We start from the raw sequence: 20,245 nt of genomic DNA on the forward strand, positions 1-20,245 counted from the left end.
ATCACATCCTAAATGCAATGCTGGAGCTCAGCTAAAGGAAATGTGTCTCACAAGGGGTAGACTGCTGTAGTGGAATAGTAGACTGGGGTTGAAGCAGACAGCGAGGAGATCAGACTGACAAACAGACAGACAGAAATGGAATCAGAGTGCCGACTTGTTAATAAAGGTATACTCTGTCAGCAAAGCTGCTGCTTCCTCTCTGCATGAAAAAGACCGTCTTACACACATTGTTGAGCAGGGCAAATTTACATTTTAGCACATTAACAAAGCAGAAGACACACACACACACACACACACACACACACAGGGGAGGTGCAGGGAGAACGAGATTCGTTTTCATCTATTTCCCCTTAAAACATGAGAAAGGAGGAATTCCCCAAAGAGAGTGCTGCGCTTTGATATCTACAGCCCTGTGTCTGTAAATAGGAAAGGTGAAGATAATCTGAGAAGTGTGTGTTTGTGCGTGCACACCTTTTTTTGTGTTAATTTGCGATCTGCACGTGCGCGTGAATCTCTCATCTTGTGGGTTGTCCTATTTCTGGCAGGAGATTGTGGGTGGAAAATTGTGTGTGTGTCTGTGTGTGAGTGTGTTTACCTTTTCCTGATGAGGCCTGTGCTGAATGTTCCTTGTAGTCATTCAGGCAGGCAAGGAGCCGTGTGGAGAACCTAAAGCAGCTCAGAGCCCGATGTTTCCATGTTTCCCTCCTGCAGCGTGCTGTTGTGCTGGCTGGTGGCCTGGCTTACTGCCTGCTGAATTAGCTGCACTGCTGTTCTTATAGGCCTCCAGGCCTGGTGCAATAGCTAGTGCTTTATCTACTCGACAGCTGCAGTAACAATTTTGAGTCGTTGTTTATATGTGGAACAGATATAACCACTGTTGAAATCCCAATTTTTGTTTTTCTTGCTTCAACCTCAAGAGGCATTGTCTAGAATCCAGCGTGGCTAATGTGGTGTGGGGGGATGTAATCTCTATTTAGATCAGTGCCAAATATGCCCTTTGTACCACAGGCCTTGTATATCATGCTTTAGCTGTACCATGGTGTGTTGAGCTTGGATCATGTGTATTTCCACAGTTACCTCTCTGCAGGTGATTACTGCAATGACCCAAATTGTTGTTGCTCTCCTTCTTCCATTCCCACCTTATAATATACCCTTTTAAAAGTGATTCAACATGTTACTACAAGGAGTACTAGTGGCTAATGATTCTTAAGTAAAAACCCAGTGAGACTTCAGACAGCTGTCAGGACATTGGCTGGGTTTTGTTCAGTAACCTGCAGGACATCACATGGTTAGTACTGGTGAGCCGGACCATGGTTAATATCATTGCTGCATTGTTTGCATTTAATGTGTTTGGTTTCACATTGCAATTCAGGGAGCGGAGTTAAGACTTTTGTATTACGCACATATGTCCTCACCTCCAGGTGCTGCATCTCCCTATACTTCAGAGGTTGCAGATGTTGTAAATTCAGCTGTTGTATTTGTTAAATAAAATAAATGAAAACAGGACCCTTTCACACCTAAACTGAAAAGTCAGAAGTTCCAGACCAGAAAAGGTAGGTGTGAAAGTGCCCTTAGTCTGGATGGGCAGAGACTGAGACTTTTGTAAACAATTACGTAGACACCCATGTCCTTTTCCTGATTGGGACCACTTGACTACCAGCACTCAATAAAACATGGATAATTTAAAAAATTATAATTAAATAAGTGATGCTAGCATTTACTTAAACAGTTCCACCTCATTGTCCAGGAAACGAATTGAACTAGCACATCACTATTTTCTGCAACCAACTGCAGAGTGGCAGTCTGCTTCCGGTTCACACCAACATGCTCATGACCATTGTAAGTGTGCTTTAGTTGTATGTATATATTGTTTCTGATGTGGAGTTACCCTCCTCTTCTTTAGGGATAGTTGTTTTGAAATAATTCGATTTCAGTGTGGACACAGCCAAATCTAATTATCTAAAGTAAATGTTGTAATGGATCAGAATTATGTTTAAATTTGCTTGGCTTTACATTGAAGAATGACAGACTGAGGTGAAACAGGGGCAGTGGTTGTGAGTGACAGAATTATTTTACTCTATCTACTGAATCTATTTCCATTATGATTTACTTCCCTTATTAACTTGAAGTGAAAAGAGCTGGTGTCAGCTGTTTTAACAAAGCTTTTGGGTGTTTCAGGGGAAGCAGTTGTTTAATGTTCAGTTTAAAGAGCTTTTATTCATTAATCAGTCATTGATCTTGGACGTGGCGGTCATTCGATTGAGGGAAATAACTTTAAGGCTCCTTTACAAATCAGCAACCATATTACACACAGCCTGGAATGGCTGCAGCACCTTTAAAGTGATACTACACACTTAGATGGGATTTTGATCTGTAAACAAAATTTTATGATTGCTCTTTGGTGAAATACGTTAATGCTGGTTTTTAAATTACACTTATAACCAAATTTATAAAAACAACCCTGCAGGACCAACGCTTACGTAGTGTCAACTGTCAACCATCTGGCATGTCTATACGTCAAGGCATTTCTATATATTTGATAAGGTACCCTTTAAGCAAAGATGGGACGCTCGTGAGTGGGAATCTGAACCTGTTTTCCAAACCACCACATCGTCACCATGATGTTCCCCATCCTCTTCAGCCCGTCAGCTGTCTCACGCACACACCATTTGAACCACTAGCTTAGACCAACTGAGTGTGTGTGTGTATTTGCGTGTGCGTGCCACACTGCATTGTCCAGGCATTTTTGGAATTTCAAGTAAGAGACCTTTCACCCAAGGTGAAGTTACACTTTAATCACAATTACCATGTACAATATCTATCAGTACATATAGAATGTTAATCTCTTACTAAGTTTGAGATTTGGAAGGATGACACAACACTTAGTTTATTGTTGAGTGTTGGACAAAGTGCAGCAATATGAGGTAGTTGTAAAGGTGTAATAGTGAACTTTAACCCGGAGCTCTCTGTCTCTCACACACACGGACACACACAGTCTGTTAAGTCATCCACCCATAGTGGTGCGTGTTGTCCTCAGTTTAATCTTATACCGTGTTGTCACTTCCTTGCTGACACACTCTTCTTTCTTCACTGCTCTTGTTGAGTTGCTTCGGCTACCAGAGTTGAGTGGACGCTGTGTTTTACTGCGCATCGTAAACCGGTGGGTCTCAGTATTTCATATGCATATTCAGATTTCTAATTTCTGCTGTTGGCGTAAACCTTTGTTTTTTTCGGATGTTGATTGACATTTTATTTTATCTCATTTGTTTGCTCTGGTCTACACTCTAGTCTGTTGAAGGTCTATTTAACCTAAAACCACATTTAAAGGTACAGTGTGTAGAATTTTGTGATATCTATTGTTGAAGTTGCATGTTGCAGCTGAACATCCCTCACACTCCTTCCAAACATGAAAAGGAACCTGTGGTAGCTTCAATTGTCATAAAAACTAAAAAGGTGTTTAGTTTGTTCAGTCTGGACTGATGTAAAAAACATGGCGGCCTCCGTAAAGAGGGTCCCCTCGATGTAAATATAAAGTATTTAGATATAAAGGGTCTTTTCTGGGGTAAAGAAAACTACAATTCATACAATTTAGAGGAAACGAACTAGTGAAAACATCATGAGGATTATTTTACATTAAATTTCTGCCAATAGATCCCTTTCACCTAAATCTTACACACTGGACCTTTAAATTTGTCTGATTTTGAAAGATTGTTAATTTACACTTCGGACATCTGAAGCAGGTCATAAAGTAACATGGTATAACCTTTGGTACATGCAGTTGTGGTTATTTATCAACCAGTGCAGAAATGTGTCTGCGATAGCGTGGGCACAGGAGAAGCAGGGGGGAAGATGGACAGAGCACAGGTAGCTAGAAAAGCAGCGCATAGGTGGACTGTATGATTATTCATTATTGAGATGGCAGGAGAGCTGAATGAGTGCAGCCGCTAATCTAACTCTGAGCCTGATGGACAGAACACAATTACCCTGAGAGAGCGGGAAGTGGGCGCGAGAGTGAGAGGACCCAGAGCGAGGGATAGAAAGCCAGCACCCTTCTCCCTCCTGTTTTTATTCCTTTCTTTCTTTCTTTTCCATTTGCCTGGCAGACTGTAACTGCAGATGATTTCTGGGCATTAAGTTCCTGTTGCCAGCAATCCTGTTTATCGGGTTGCATATACAGTGAACACTCTCATACACACACACACTCACACACACATCCTCACATCACCCACCCCTGCCTGTTGGCAGCGCCCCATTTACGGACATCCAATTTGCTGCTCGTGCCCTTCTCCCAGACTGTCTCTCCTCTGGTGCAGCTTCAGATTTATGTCTAAATCCAGACACACTAAGCCATGTTCACATCTCCGCTGCTACTTTTAGCTTACTTACTGATTCCAGGTCAAACCGCCACTACAGTGTTCATGATGTCGTCTCGTGCTTCTTCCCCTCACATTAACTGTGTGTGTGAATATGAGGCAGGGAATTTATACAGCTAGACATGGGCAGCTTTTTTGAGAAATTAGCCTCTTCTCCCCTTCTGGGACTGTAGCTTGGATGTAGAACTTGTGCTGGAGTCTCCTGAGTAACAACCATATGTCTGGAGCGTTGGAGACGTCGGGAGAGTGGTGCTGTAGCACATTTTTCATTTTCAGCCTCAGTCTCAGCTTCTTTTTTGCGCTTTTTCACTGCTGGAGTGGTGGCTTATATTTTTTGCAATGGTTGGCTGGGTTGGACTTCTTCATCTATGTGAGTAGCTGTCTCACAGCATGGAATCTAACCTCTGGAATCATTTCACAGTTTTTTCTTGATATATTTTTGATTATAAAGTCTGTGTTTTTGTAGTTAGTTGTAAAGCAGTGATTTTCTAGGTTAAGGCAGGGAGGGGGGTTTCTCGCCTGCCTCTTCAAGGATTAACAGACTGCCTTTCTTAAACACTCCAGATGCTGCCTGAAAGACGCTGCAGCTAGAAGGAGAAGAACAAATTCAGGGAACAAAGAGGACGGGGACTGAAGCAGCTCAAACTCCATCCTTTTTGTTCTGCTTTTACTTCCTTGGGCTTTTTTTTCGCTCCCCTTTTACCCCTTTCTCATTATTTTACTCACCCACTCTATGTTCCTTCACCCCTCACTTTCTCTCCACCCTGTTCATTTGTCTTCCACCTAACCCCTCTCTCCTCACCCTCACCCTCACTCTCTCTCCATCCATTTGGTGGAACAGTGCTGCTGATAATGCCTGTAATTGGAGTGACTCACACTTTTCCAGTGTGTTTGGACCAGATAAAGAATATTGTCAGCATTTTGCCGACATGGCCTCTGCTGGCAGAATTAAATGGACTCTGTTCTTTTCTGTCTGCAGCAAATTAAAAGCCTCTCAATTCATCTGTTCTCGCCCGAGGCTTACAGGGGCCTCCTATTCACACAGAAACACCGTGTAGAGGGGGAGGAAGAGAAAAAGAGAGATTTCCCTCTTTCCCAAGAAGCCCCGGTCTTTAGTTTTGCTCAAGCCTACACTCAGCCACTGTTAGATGGGGACGTAGAGGGAAAGAGAGGTCAAGACTAACAGTGGAAGGAGAGGTGAAGAGCAGCTCAGAAGCTAGTTGGATTCATTATGCAGCATGTCAACTTGCAGCTGTCTCCTGCTGTCTTTGTACTTCAGCAACTTGGAGTAAGAAAGGAGCTTGTCTGCACTTGTGTGTGCATGTAAGTGTGTGTTTGTGTGTTCTCATGCATTTATGTGACAGGGTTAGAGAGCAGATCTGAGAGTGTTGGCTGCAAGGTTATGGAAGTAACTGCCAGGCCACACTTCAGAATAAAGTAGCAGCAGATGGGCAAAGAAAGGACAGACTGCAGGGGCCAGAGGGGCCCATCACGCACTGGACAGGGGCCGGGGGGGGGGGGGGGGGGGGGGGGGGCAACAAGTGTGGCTGTAGGGTTGAAGAGAAATCATAGTTAGTTATAACCTGCTTCTTACAGACCTGCGTTTTATGACCCACATCTTATGTCCCAATGTTATTACATTTCCAAATAATGACACATATAATAATGTATAACATTAAATTAAATAGATTATACAAAGATTAAAATTATACGATAAGTGGTGTTTGAGTCTGTTGTGGGGGCTAGGCTGCCGCATGATTCAAAAAGTAGTGTCAGGCCTTTCATTCCCAAACCAGTAGAAAATCTTTAAAGGTTCAGTGTGTGGAATTTAGTGACATCTAGTGGTGAAGTTGCATGTTGCAGCTGAATACCTCTCACCTCACCCTCTCCTTCCAAACATGAAAGAGAACCTGTGGTAGCCTTCAGTTGTCATAAGTTTGTCCAGTTTGGACTACTGTAAAAAAACATGGTGGCCTACATAGAGAGGACTTGCTCCAGATGTGAATATAAAGTATTTAAATATAGAGGGGCCTTTCTAGGGTAAAGAAAACAAGAATTCCTACAATTTACATGATTATACATTAGTGAAAACATATCTAGGATTATTTTATATTCTAACACTGAACCTTTAAGGTAAAAGCTCCTTGTTTTGACTTGTCTGATTCTTTCTCTTGTTTGGAAAGACCTCATTCTGTATCGTGATCGCTCTTTTCTTTTGACTTGCATCCGTTCTCTGGAAGAACGCCTAGTGCTGTAATGTGTATTATTTGTAACACCCTGAAATAAACAATAGCACTTTATATAAAACAATAAAGGTTTCTCTCTCATCAACACTGTTGGATGATCTTCGTCATAATCTGAGTCATGGCAACCAAATGCAGGAGATGCAGACTTAGAACTATAGCCTGTAAAATAGAATTTAATATTTATTTAATGTTGATCCTACTGTTGTGTCCCCCATGATGGGACATAAAGAAGAGACTGAAACTAACACTTGAATTTATTGCAAAACTGACCAGATCAGAATAATTGCCCTTTTTATAGAGAATCTGTAGTTATCAGTTCAAACACATGGAGTCAGGTTGGCGCTTCTTCATCAGTTCAAACATCAAGTCAGTGTGAAGTGTGCATGGAAATTGTGAAAACATGTCACACACAAATTCTCACACACTATACTATGAATAGTAGTGATAACAATTTGATACTTAAATCAAGAAACAAGGCAAATATTGTCTTGACATTGGTCTATCGCTGATCTGTCTACTGTTGCTCACCAAGATCATCGTCTATCAGTAATTGTCACACTATATTTCATCATATCACGCATCCCGAAGCTCCTATTAGTTTTTTTTCTAATGGGGTAATAATGGAGTTAATTGCTGAGTCCTGGGATTGCAGTGACATTATGGGTAAAAGTCAGATGAGGGACAGGGCTCTTGTTCTAGAGCGTGCAAGTTAAAATTTAACGTGGCCACATCACTGCGAGTGCATGATGATCACTATAAAAGAAGTACTTTTTCTTCTTTACCTTCTCACTTGCTCTCTGCTTCAACTTCCCCTGCGTTGAATGACAGTGGATGAGTGCAGAGTGATGTTTGTAGTTACAGTTTGGTGTTGCAGGATATAGACAGTAAGTTCATAAGAAGACCTGCTCCCTGCAGTGTGTGCATGTGTGTGCTGAAAGAGAGAGAGCGAGTTGTGACAGAGAGAGAAGGTGAACCAGTAGTCACAGCTGAGCCTAATGCTTTTTCACTTTTGACTCCTCCCTGAACTTGTGATATTTTCTAGTAACCTCAGCCAAACCTGCCTGACCTGCAGGCTGACCTGCAGCATCCATAGGTTATTTGTGTTCCCACAGCTGACAAGCTAGTTATTTTGAGGAACAAAATGAAGCTGGTGGAGAGGGAGAGAGCCAACACGAGGTCCCGACTGAGACTGAAATGACGATGAAAGTGCAGGTGCAGGCAGAGACTGAATGAGCTGGTGAAAAACAGAAACTACTTTCAACCTAACAGACTAATGCAGTACTTGTGTTTGCAATACAAGGGTAATACTATGCTGTGTTTGTATTGTGGGCAATGTGGCCTTCCATTAAAAATGTGTGCAGCAGGGAAACCATTAATAACGCAAAATCAAACTATCAAATCAGATCAAAACAATTTAACATGAATGCAGCATGTCAACATTAATAGTTCTCTTATAGTCATCTCCTTAAAGAAATCTACATGCTGTTATGTTTTGCATTTATTCTTTTAAAATACAACAGAGTATTAGGAGCCTTATTGGATATCAAGACTAAAGTTGTGATTTAATGAAAAAAAAAACTACCAAACATTTCCTCCCACACAAATAAGGCACCTTCCTCCAAGCCTGTGTGGTTCTTTCTTCAGAATTGATCTTGCACAACCTTTAATAAATGGTTTTACATAATCTGACTAAACATTTAGTGTAGAGCCTCTGTGAAGTTGCTCAGTGTCAGTGTTTTTAAACCTGTTTGATTGAACGAAACTGTTGTTTGGTGAAGTCAGGTCGTTCCTCAGGCTGTGTCCTTGTTGAAACACATTACTGGTAGGAAGCAGGAAGTGCAGTGCAGATCTCCCCCGTCTGTTACCACGGGCAACATCCACTCAAGGCTCCTGATCAGAAACAAGCTCATTTTCATGCCTGCTGAGAACTCTTGCTAGGTCTCGCCTGCCAACAGTAAACACAACCTAACTAAAGCAAACCCTCTCTTCCTTTCTTTCTCTCCAGCTCTCTGTGGGTGTGTGTGGGATGTTGTGTCAGGGCTGAAGCCCATCCCTCTCCCATGAGCCTGTGGGCCTCCACACACACACCCGGCGCCCACTCGCACACAGCCGGCACTGACGCTGTGAACTGGACCCTCTGAGCCCAACGGATCCCAGCGGAGCGGTGTCTAGCCCAGTTGGAGCCTGAGGATGTCAACAGAGACAGAGCTACAGCCAGCGGTCAGGCCCAGCAGCGTCAGACGGGACTCCAAAAGGAAAGGTAAGAACACATTCTTATCCACCAGGCCACTTCAGAAGCAGTCTGCATTTCTACATGTTTCAGAGCTGAACATTATGTAGTTCTTACAGCACCCGACTATCGTGTTTCTGCTATAGTCCAAGACCCAACTCTGGCCATTTGCATTGTTATGGTACCTAAAGGCCACTGTAGGTTTTTTACATAATTGGAAGGGGAGGGGAGGATGGGGAAAGTTATAATCTGTTAGTTACAGTCTACAACCTCACCCATAAATGGGACTAAATGCTACACAGTGACCCTGAGAAGTCTTGCCACTGCTTGTTTTGCTCAGAGAGAGACAGTTTTACCATCACTCGTAGGAAAAGTGCTGTATCACACCAGTCGTACAGTTTGAAACAGTTAATGAGAAATGTATCATGTTGCTCATTACTTTGAATCACTTGAGATTTTCGCAGCAGACTGTCTGACTTGTTATAGTGGGAAAAGCACACGTGTTCCTGGAAGCCATGACAGTGTGACAGTGAGCGAGCATGTACAATTCCACAGCGTTAAAACTGAAACTACGACATGGAATTCAGTCATCATTGATGTCACATGAAAAAGCCTGTTACTACCAGGTTCTTATCTGTCATTGGTATTCTGTTGAGGATTGTTCTGAAAATCAGATTCCTCCAAAACACAGGCAGCATTTTCACTATAACTGCACCTACCACTTAATTATTATTTTACCAATTAATCTAACGATTATTCTTTCTTATAATACATCGTTCTAACGTTTAACTTTTCCGTTTACTCAAACAATATTTTTTGTACTTGATTCATATAATAATGAATTTATCAAAAATAACTTTTAAAAACTTGTCTCATATTTATTTAATCATCTCTTAAATACAAACAAATATGACAAATAAGTAGGCACTGCACTTCTGTGTGTTTTCACAATTGAACGTAGTTTAGAGATGAGACATAGTGGTCGGGGTTTTCTCCTGGTGAAAGATCATGTACTTTGTGACCACCTGTCTTCAGTCAGTGTTGTAGTGTGGACTCAATGACACCCCCTGAGATTGTGAAACAGGTTTAAGTTAAAATCTTCTGTTCCATAATTGTATTCAGATTGTAATTGAAAGGCTACAACCAAGTCAGTATAAATAATGTAATTAGTAAAAACTAAATGTAGTTTCACTGTGGAGAATACTGTCAATAATTCACTAGTGACTCAGGTTGAACCTTGGTTAGAAACGGTTCTAACGCACTGATATTCACACACACAGCTTTATCAGATGCCCTTCTCTCTTTATTAATTCCATCTCAATTGGCTGCTGATGATGGATTTGGGTTCAACAACAGAATGCAGGGCTGGTGTTGTTCATAGCTAATTAACGGGTGCAGGGGTATTACGGTGCAGTGGATTGCTACCAAACAGGTGCAGGGATGTTGTGGTTGGTGAGAAGCAAACAGATCCAGGTGTGAAAAGCTCCAGAGGCAGATAGCTAGCAGGTGTATGAGAACAGGGCTGGGTGGTCTCAGAGCAGAGGTGATGCCAGGGGCCAGGCTGGCAGCCATTACCCAGCTGCTCGGTGCCACCTGCCCAATAACAAGAGTGACGCCCAGCATTCTCTGAATAAGCATCTGATTGATGTAGCAAAAACTCAGGACACCGTTGGGAGCGACACGTAAACGGATACACACAGTCACACAAAGATGCACACACGTGTGCACGCTCTCACTATCACCTGCAGCAGATGCCTCATTGCACACAGTGTTGTGCGACCCCTGCAAACAAGCACTGGTTCACACACACACACACACACACACACACACAGTGGCTGAGGGAAGGCTTGAATGCAGCTCATGTCCTATTTAGAAACAGTATTGTCTCTGCAGCAAAGGAGATCATGTTCGTCATTCAGACTGCTCTCCATATTTGGGTAGATGCAGACACACACACACACACACACACACACACACAGAGACTGGGATGTAAGCCCAGAAGAGCATATGAGAGGAAAGATGAATGGTCTGCCTTCAGAATTCAGACTTGAGGGTTTTTTTTGTGTCACCCTTTTCCCCATCTCTCTCTCTCTCTCTCTCTCTCTCCCTCTCTCCCTCCCTCCCTCCCTCCCTCCCTGTCCATTTTCTGTCTTCTGACTCTCTTGTACGCACACTCACTCACACACACCATGTGCCTACCTGCAATTCCTTTTTTTAAAGAAATAAGGCAAGTAGAATTTGCAAAACTACAGACTCATCAAGCTCTACTCACACACAGTGCTCATGTCTCCTCTGATCTGGGTCAATTCACACACACACACAGACACACAACCACACGCACAGCAGGGTGATGAAAGTCTAATGCAATCATACACCAAACACAAGCACAAGTGTGCTCTGAGAATAGAAAACTTTGATAAGGCTCTTGTTTAGTGTTTGACCTGAAACCCTCATGTATGTACAGCACATACACATGTTTCCATTTCTTTCCAGCCCCCTGCTTTCGGTCTCTTTGGAGTTGCTGCATTTGAATGAAAAAAAGATCCAGCTAATAGCTTACCGTCATTGCTGTTGTGAGAATCTCAGCAGGATAGTCTCTCATTCTTCCTCATCCTCTTCCTCCTCCCACTGCTTTGACTCCTACGACCTTGGCCCGGATAAATGAGATGCAGAAGAGAGACTGATCACGATGAGAGAAAGGGAATAAGATAGACTAATGAGTCAATGTGAAGAAGAGCTGTTTAATCTCAGGCCTTTGTTTTACTCCTCTGTGAAGAAGACTGTAATAAAAAGAGAATGGAGCTGCCGTGTGTCACACATTAATCACACATGTAGTGTTCCTGGATCCATGTTGTTGCTGCAGGTCTGAGTGCAGAGGGCAGTTTTTTTCTTGTACGCACAATTATGTTTCGTCTGTGAGCTCAGGTCATTTTTTAAGAGGGTTTTTATTGAATTACCATGACAAGGTAGAGATAACCTTTGACCTTTAGCATTTATATGACCTCAGCTGAATAACTGCGGCTTCCTGCTTCCTCTGACAATAAATTAGTCATTGCTCTTCGGTCAGGCTCAATTCTTGAAGTATAGTAGTCTTTATTAATCCTCAATAAAGCCACAAAGATTACATCTCTTCACCTCTCTATCCCTCTCTGATACTCTCTCTCTCTCCACCCTCCCTCCTTCCCCATTCTCTACCTTTGTACCTGCAAATCATAATTTTCCATAAGATTACAGTGCTAACAGAGTTAATGTAGGTGGTTCAACCAAGGATTTGATCAATTTTGACCAGTTTGAGGTAAAAAATGAAATAATGATGTGTAGCAGAAATATGTTCCCACTATTTTCCTATCTTTATCATTGTGCAGTTTGTTCAATATTTGTTTCCCCTATAATTATTGAAGAGCTTTGTCTTTCAGTTTGTCAGCAGGACTTTTTGATTTCATGTTCTGATTTTGAAATGCTCTTCCTTAAAACCCTGCACTCACACTGAAATAAACTCTGCTTGTGCTTAGATTTCCTGCACCCCAGCTTCAGCTCCTTTCCTTGCGCTCACTTCACCTCTGTGACCTCCTGACATATATGCTACTTAAAATCTGTCAAAACTCCCCAACCAATAGAATGTTAGGTGTAGTGATGACGAATGAAATTGCACAGGTTTGTAACCATCAGTTTAGATTTATCTTGTTTCTGTGGTGCTGTTGAATCCAGAAAAATGTCCTGAAAGAAACCACAGTTTGATAATCTTTATCATCAATAAAGCATGTGTTTGACACTCTGCCAGTACAATCACTTTAATGTGGATGTCAAATTACAAAAATGAGCCAATCTGACATTTGTGAGGAGCCCATTGGCTGCAGACAGTTTTGTCTCCACTTAAAAACGTTTTCATCTCAACGCCTGCCTTCCTAATGAAGTATGATGAACCACTGATGCCTGACTCTGGGGAATCTTTGAATCGCATCTCCCGCTTTCGTTATAAGAAAATCAGTCAGACGTTGCAATGTAGGATTTCAGCAACACCGCATCCTGCTCAAAAGCATTTAACATAATTACAGCAGGCTTTATAAATATATGCTCTGCTGTTGCTTCCCTACAGATGATGTATAGTTTACTTGTCAAAACTGGTCAGATGGATTGTTCAGCTAACTCAGGCTGAGCGACAGTGGACTTTTATTGTAGTGTTTTAATTGAGTTGAGTTGTGTTAATGAACAAACTGATTGTTCAGTATTTATTCTCAGATGATGCAGTGTGACGTTCAGCCTCTAAATTCTGACATAAGCTCGACAAAAAACAGTTCATAATAGTGAAATCCCACTTGGTAAATAAACTGTGCTGACTTTAGCATATCTCTGTGGATCTGGCACTGCGCCTGCATTGTTGTTACAATATCAGGATTGTGAATGCGTATATGAGGCTAAAAATGTTGGTAAAGTGTGACTGTGATTTGCAAGCTTGTCTTTGGCAGTTAACCAGTAATCGAGCAGATCATTTGGGTGATCGTCCCTTTTGAAACCCTACCCATAAACAGCTTTAGTGTTTGAGCATTCATCGTTTCCTCTAACAAATATAAATAGTTTTATTTTTATTTTCTATTCGCAGTATTGTATTCGCAACATCATTAAATGTTCAAATCAACCGTTTACTGATTACGGTCTGTCTCTCATGATGTGACACCAAATATGATTACAAGTTCCAATAACTTCTGCTGCTGTCAACACACTCAGACAACTGTCATCACAACTCTGAAAAATGACGACTCTCCCTCAATGGGATTTGGCGGAGGATGTGTGGGAGGGTGTTTCTACAGTGGAACTGGCAGCCAGCGGCATGAAAAGAGTGGTTAAGGGTTATAGCTGTGCAGCTGTTAGCTTTTGTTTGTGTGTGTGAGTGTGTGTGTTGATATGGGTGGATACGTGTGGGTGTGTGTTTGCCCGTCTCTGGTGTGTGATTAGCAAACACATTATCTTCTTCGTGTGGATATTATGCACACATCCAGTCTATCTGGCACAATCACAGCAGCCATTTACTCTGATATCTTTCCCTGGGGAATCTTAGAGCACAAACAACAGTATTTTCTGAGTGTGTGTGTGCATGCACATGTGTTGTCTATGAGAGGTAATCAGATCTGTTCCCTCCAATCAGATAGAGATTGAACTGAATTGGCTGTCTGTTGTTGTGGTTGTCAGTGGAAGCCAATAGTGGATTTGGGAGCAGAAGACAAAAATGACACTGAGAAGCAGATAGTGACACACACTTTCCAAACAAGGCTATATTTAGAGATAACGGCCTCCTCTCTGTCCTATCCTGCTCTCTGTTGCCCTTCGCTCCCATCAGTTTATTTCTGTAAAATTAGTTTCCATCCATTATTGCTGTCTTCCCTTTCACCATTCTCTGCCTCTTTCGTGCCCACCTATTTATCCATCCACATGTTGCAGCACTACAAGGTAAGGGTGACGAGCAGTGATCAATCCCATCCCCAGATATCTCAGTCCTCGGTGCAAACCCACTTCTGACACACTCCTCTGCCCCTATTTCTTAGCATTTAAAAAGCATCATCCAAGCTTTCAAATATGATCACACTGAATTATCATTCAAATTGCTCGAGTCAGAGAGGGAAATATATATCTGTGAAAGCCTTTCTTTTATTTGCTTGTGTGTGTGTGTGTGTGTGTGTGTGTGTGTGTGTGTGTGTGTGTGTGTGGGGCAGCTGCAGTAGCCTGTGTACTCTGTGATCCTCTCAGTATGTTCAGCTTAGTCCTCTCCTTCACACTAGTTTGTGTGGCTTTGCCCACCGCATCACAAACTACAGTCTCCATAGCAACAGTTCGCTTCCTGCTCATAATTTGCACAAAAGCAAAATGTCCCAATGTCACCTACAGGCGGTAATAGAGGCCTATACTCTCACCCTGCAGGGCTGGTTGAAGGACTGTGCATTGAAGCGGCATCTCTTATTTGTGGGATGTTGACAGGCTGCTGTTTTTCTATTTCAGTTTCCTCACAACACACAGACTGAACTGTCTTTCCTGAACTGTTGTGATAATGATGACAGTAATAAACTAAATAAATAAAGCAGTTAAGGTAAACTGAAGTTCTATCATTCTCTTGTAATGATGCCCATGCTATGCAGGGGTGGGTAATTGTATTGTAATAGCCTCTTACTGTCTGTCAGTCTGTCACAGCAATAACTCAGGCTATTTTAATACAATCTAATAATTGAATCAAATCCAATTTGGAATAAACTCTGCATGTTAGTCAGGGGTAGAGTCAGGACCTGCATCTTTGATTTATTTTTCAAATTCTTCAAAGGTCAAGGTTACAGCATGTGATCAGAGATTTATCAAAATGCTAATATAGAGGAACTGAATTGAAAGCACATAAATATACCTATATACAATTGAAATGGTCTTTTGTTCAGTTACAGACTCTATTTATACATTTGAAAGAGTTTTGGTAACTTTTTATGAACATGTTTGTCTCATTCTTCACCCTTCACTCTGTCCCACTGATCCACAGGGGGTGGTAGTGCACAAAGACATGTAGCAATGCAGATAAGGGTGTAATAAAATAATCTGGGTTGTGGTTCAAAGTCTGATGCTTTTTCTTACTCTGTTATGAATGTAAATGCAGTCTTAAATTGTATTGTGTGATTGGCTCTACTTAAAATCTTCTCTGCCTTTGTAGACATGCACCAGTATTCTTTCATACTGGGGGCTGTCATGAGAAATCTTGACTGTGGGGCACCCTAATGCTGTCAATACTTTCTTTTGAAAAGAGCACATCCCTCCCCGTCTGCCCATGTTTCCCTTTCTGTGCTGTTACTATTTGATAAAACGATTTAGGCCTAAGAGAGTATTAAATATAACATAACATTTGTATTATATGTTTTTTCGAGAAACTACAGGACATTTCATTTATAAAACAGAGACGTGTCTGCTGCTAAGAGAGAAAGACATGTGATTTGATTTCAGTTGGACTGTGGATGTGGAAGTGATGAGAGTATGTACACAGTGAGGAGATAAGAGAGCCTTAGAGACATAAAGAGACTCTGGCAGATGGCAGAGTCTCCCTTTCATTTTCAAGCTGTATGATGTTCTTCAGTCCTACATCCCTCTCTTCCAGGACCCTAGCTGAGTGAAACAAGGGAAAGGGTTCATTACGCAAGATGTGATGGAGAGAGATAGAGGGGGGGACAACAACTTCAAGTGGCTCCATATTTTAGCAGAGATGAAGGCTTTGTTCTGGCAAACTCGTCCTGGCATGAAAGGTGGATTGCTGTGTTTTGAGGAGTTACCTGTGCTTCCTTATGCTTTGAAAAATGGGCCTCTTGTGTTTGACTGTCACACATTCACGTGGACATGCAAACATCAGCACACACCAGTACTCCTGTTCACACAGGATGCAGGATTTAGGAAACAAATATGTTCGGTCAGACGTGTCTTTCATGGTTTGAAAAGGCAGACTATGATGTGTGTGTGCGTGCACGTGGGTGTTGGTGTTCAGGTAAGACTGAGAGGAGAATGACAAGGACAAAGGACGTACTGCTTCTTTCACATCTTTTGATGTTTTTAGTTTTTAGATAAAACTCACAATGCAGGGCAGGGCTACCTGTTGTTTTACAGAACTATCTGAATGTGTGTGTGTTGGTGTGGGTGGGGTCAGGGTATTACTCATGGTGTTTGGACCTAAATCCGTTTACACAGTTGGCCCTTCTCTTCCGTGCGTGGGCGTGAGTGTCAGTGCAGTCCATGGGGGGAACTTCTTCAGTGTAGCATGACAGGATGCTAGTGGCTTGTTTACACATGCCCAGAAAACACACTCAAACACACATACACTCAAACATTTCCTTTGTTAGCGAGACCAATTACCTTGTGATTAAAAGCAGGGCGAGAAACGGGCTTTACCAGTCCTGGAAAGACAGAGGGATGCTGAAGAAGACTAAGAGAGAGAATGAAAGAGAAAAGGACTGAGGACAGGAGAGCTGCCTCATGGTAGATGAGCTATTGTTGTTAAATGAAGAGAACATAGAAAAATGAGGAGAACAAAGAAAAATGAGATGAACTGAAAGAGTCGAGGAGATGATTAAATCATCTTATTTTCCAACATTCCAACATTTGTGCTGTGTGTGTGTGTTAGATTCATTTCCACACTTATAAACAGGACCACTGATGTCCACATCATCAAATTTCCATTTAGACTTAATTCTTGATCATCAATGTGTTGTACAAACAGCACATTTCCCTTTGCTCATAGCAGCTGGGTTCATTTTGCAGATCACACTGTACATCTCGCTCTGGTGAAAATAATAAACCCAGAACATGCTGTGATAACAAGTTTGCCACTGTAAATGCAACAATGCTGACGAGTAACAGGCGCAGAGCCGAGAAGTTGTGTTATTGGCACTTGGCATTCACAAGCATTCTCTCAAGTTCAAATTCCACTCAGTGCGCATTAAAAATCGCCAGTGGGTTTGTGGCTAAATACAAAGATTAACACACTGAAAAAATAACAAGCACACCACCCGTCCAGTCCCTCGGCAATGGCTCTGTTACAATACAGTAAAAATTGTCTGGTAGAGATTAGAGAGAAAATAACAACCCAATATTTTCTTAGAAAAGGATATTTTCTAAATGCCTTTATATTTACCAGATTTTACCATTAAAACAGGCTGTCCATGGCAGATGACACCTGCTGCCTTCGAATTATTTGTGCGCCCGTCGAAATGTTTTACCCCATAGAATGTCAAGTGTTGAGATTAATTTTTAAGTAAGCATTACAAAATCTGAAGGGGAAATTAATAAATCCTGCACTCAAACTGATAGACCACGCTCTTGAATACCCCCCCCCCCCCCATTCTAGGGGATATTTCTTTGATCAAACCTCCACTTAATAACAATTAATTAGACACATTTAAAGACACATTTCAGCTGAAGTTGACTGAGTTCATGAATATTAAAGCACAAGTTACAGTGGCCACTTTATTAGGTACACCTGCACAATCTAACTGGAATGTAGTTCAGTGTTAGACCACTATGACCTCAATGCTAAAACATTATTGAATGAACGCCTCATTACTGACAACCGTTGTATTGGAGTACATCAGACTGTACAGATATAACTAATAAAGTTTCATAACCTCAATTTGTGTTATTCCTTGAAAAGGTTTACATGTTCTGAAAACACATCACTTTCTTAATTCTGTCCATTGCTGTGGCTCTTCTTTTCAGCCTATGTCTGAAATGCTTGGGTTTTGCTCCTCTCTCCTAAAAAAGCCCACTCGGCTCTGGTTGGCCAGCTGGCCTACTCTGTTGTGATTGGTCATCAGCTTCCAGTGCGTGTAGGAAATGTCAGTCTCAGCTATTGCGTCTCATGCCAGACCAGCTGCTAGGCGTACATTATGCAAATGTGGGGCATCATAAAGGCACATGACATCATGGCATTGGCCGGACTACTGACGAGAGCTTCTGGAGCAGTTTTTTCAGTGGGGGAGAGCGGCTCCCTTTACTGCTGACTATTGGGTTTTACACATATAACTTAAATACTAGAGGAAAGAAAAAATGAAAAAGCATTGTATGTCTCCTTTCACATGGCAGTCTCCTCAGAGGTGTCTGTCTTCTCCAACTCTCACCATATAGGTCAAAGATTTTCTGTCTGCTTTTCCAAAGTGACCTTGTCAAAGAGTGTGGGTGTTTTCACACACACACACACACACACACACACACACACACACACACACATGGGGTGGACTGGGGAACAGGGCTAATGTAATGAAGGTGCAGACATGCAGACAGAGGAAGAAAATAACACCACTCATGCTACTTCAGATTGGCCAGAAGTCTTAATTCACTTAGTTCAAGTCTAAAGCCTTGTTTCAAAAGTCACGCAGCTTTCTTCTTGCATAGATGCCAAATTAGTCATAATGATTAAGCAGAAAAATGATATCAAATCCTACAGGCATAGTATTCATTTTTTATTGTAACCTTAGTTGCATAATTTAGTGGCAGACTTAGAGCTCAGAAGGAGAATCTTCGTTTCATAAACACAAGAGCAGTCATGTTGCAAATAAGACAGAAAAAAATCATCAGAGGCCCAGCACTCATTTACTTGATGAGTGGCAACGGTACTTTATCATCTCATTTGACACCCGGTGATTCACTTCAGCAACGATGCTTATGTATTTGTAGCATGTGCGCATCCTCAGTCAAGTGTAAGCTCTTGTGTGCCAAATCAATCTGCCAGAATTAAACATGGAGCTGAAGGGAAAACTTGTTGTTTTGTTGGCACATGCTGTTTGTGGGTTTAAAAGAGTCTGTGTGAGAGCGGGTATGAGTGAGTGCTTCATCTGAACGTTTCCCTGATAGGTACGGAAAGCACAGAAACAAACACGTTCCCATTCACGAATAAACATTCTGCAACACGGTTTAGTAGCAGGATTAATTGGAGAGTAACTGGCGGGTTCCCTCATGTGCTGTTGAGTGTTTGTTGGGAACCATCCCAGCTGTAGTTAAGAGCCTCTGGATGCTGCTTCATCTGGAGCACAGTGAAACAAGCTCCACACTTTAAACCAGCCTCGGCACACACCACAGGTCTGCTGAAACTAAACAGATGAGTGAACACTGAGGCACTGCTGTTGAGAGTCGAATCAGCGTTTGTGCCACTAACATAATTTCTGAGGCGTACACATATCAGGTCTACAACTTCCTGCCGTGAATCAGAAATGAAACCAAAGCCATGAGTGCACTTTTATTCTATTATGTCTAATGAAATTAATGAACTAGACTGACGTTAATGCGTTATTGCCTAACACTTCTACACCCTTGCACCTGACTTCAATATACAGCCTGGATGATCAGCATGTGCTTGAATGCACCATTGATGATCACCTGGATACTTCAGCAGCTCATTCGTTCTGTGTTAGAACATATAAGTACGTATATCCTTCAAAAAGCAGCACAAGTTTAACATGTTGTATGATAACTGTATGAGTTAATCTATCTGCTAATTCCAGAAAGATCTGTCTGTCTGTCACTGTTATAACTTGGGTTGTTTAATCCAATATGGATTCAATTTAGCATATTGGTTGGGGGTAGGGAATGTGGAACGCATTTTTCAAGAACCATTCATCATATCGGCTTCACACTTGGCATGTGTATTGTTAAGGTCTCAAAGAAGTGCAGTGTCTAATTTAGTTTGATTTGTACACACGTTATGTTCAATATTAACAAACCTGCTGGGACTCAAGAACATAAGTGACATTGATATTCACAACAACAGTGTGTTGACAGATTCCCCTGAACTTTGAATAAACAGGTGAACAGCTCTTTGTGCAGTAACAGTGGTGCAGCTTCAGGGTTCTGAGGACTGAGTCCAGCAGGTCTTTACTTTCCTCGGCTCAATT

The 20,245-nt window shown here is 41.8% G+C and overlaps 1 protein-coding gene across 19 annotated transcripts in view; it reads left to right on the plus strand.

The window, feature by feature from the left end:
- Positions 1 to 20,245, plus strand: part of dab1a (DAB adaptor protein 1a) — a 230,413-nt gene that overhangs the window by 177,881 nt on the left and 32,287 nt on the right. For 14 of the 19 annotated variants that reach the window (XM_069522354.1, XM_069522343.1, XM_069522342.1 and 11 more), the window contains one exon: positions 8,625 to 8,879. In XM_069522354.1, the coding sequence (XP_069378455.1) occupies positions 8,810 to 8,879 (70 nt within the window). In that variant the 5' untranslated portion in view covers positions 8,625 to 8,809. Of the gene's footprint in view, positions 1 to 3,006; positions 3,161 to 4,464; positions 4,744 to 8,624; positions 8,880 to 20,245 lie in introns of those variants that run through there. The other 5 variants (XM_069522355.1, XM_069522351.1, XM_069522353.1 and 2 more) reach the window with 5 other exon arrangements.

This window comes from Paralichthys olivaceus, chromosome 3 (genome assembly GCF_024713975.1).
Source record: "Paralichthys olivaceus isolate ysfri-2021 chromosome 3, ASM2471397v2, whole genome shotgun sequence".
NCBI classification, from domain to species: Eukaryota; Metazoa; Chordata; class Actinopteri; order Pleuronectiformes; family Paralichthyidae; genus Paralichthys; species Paralichthys olivaceus.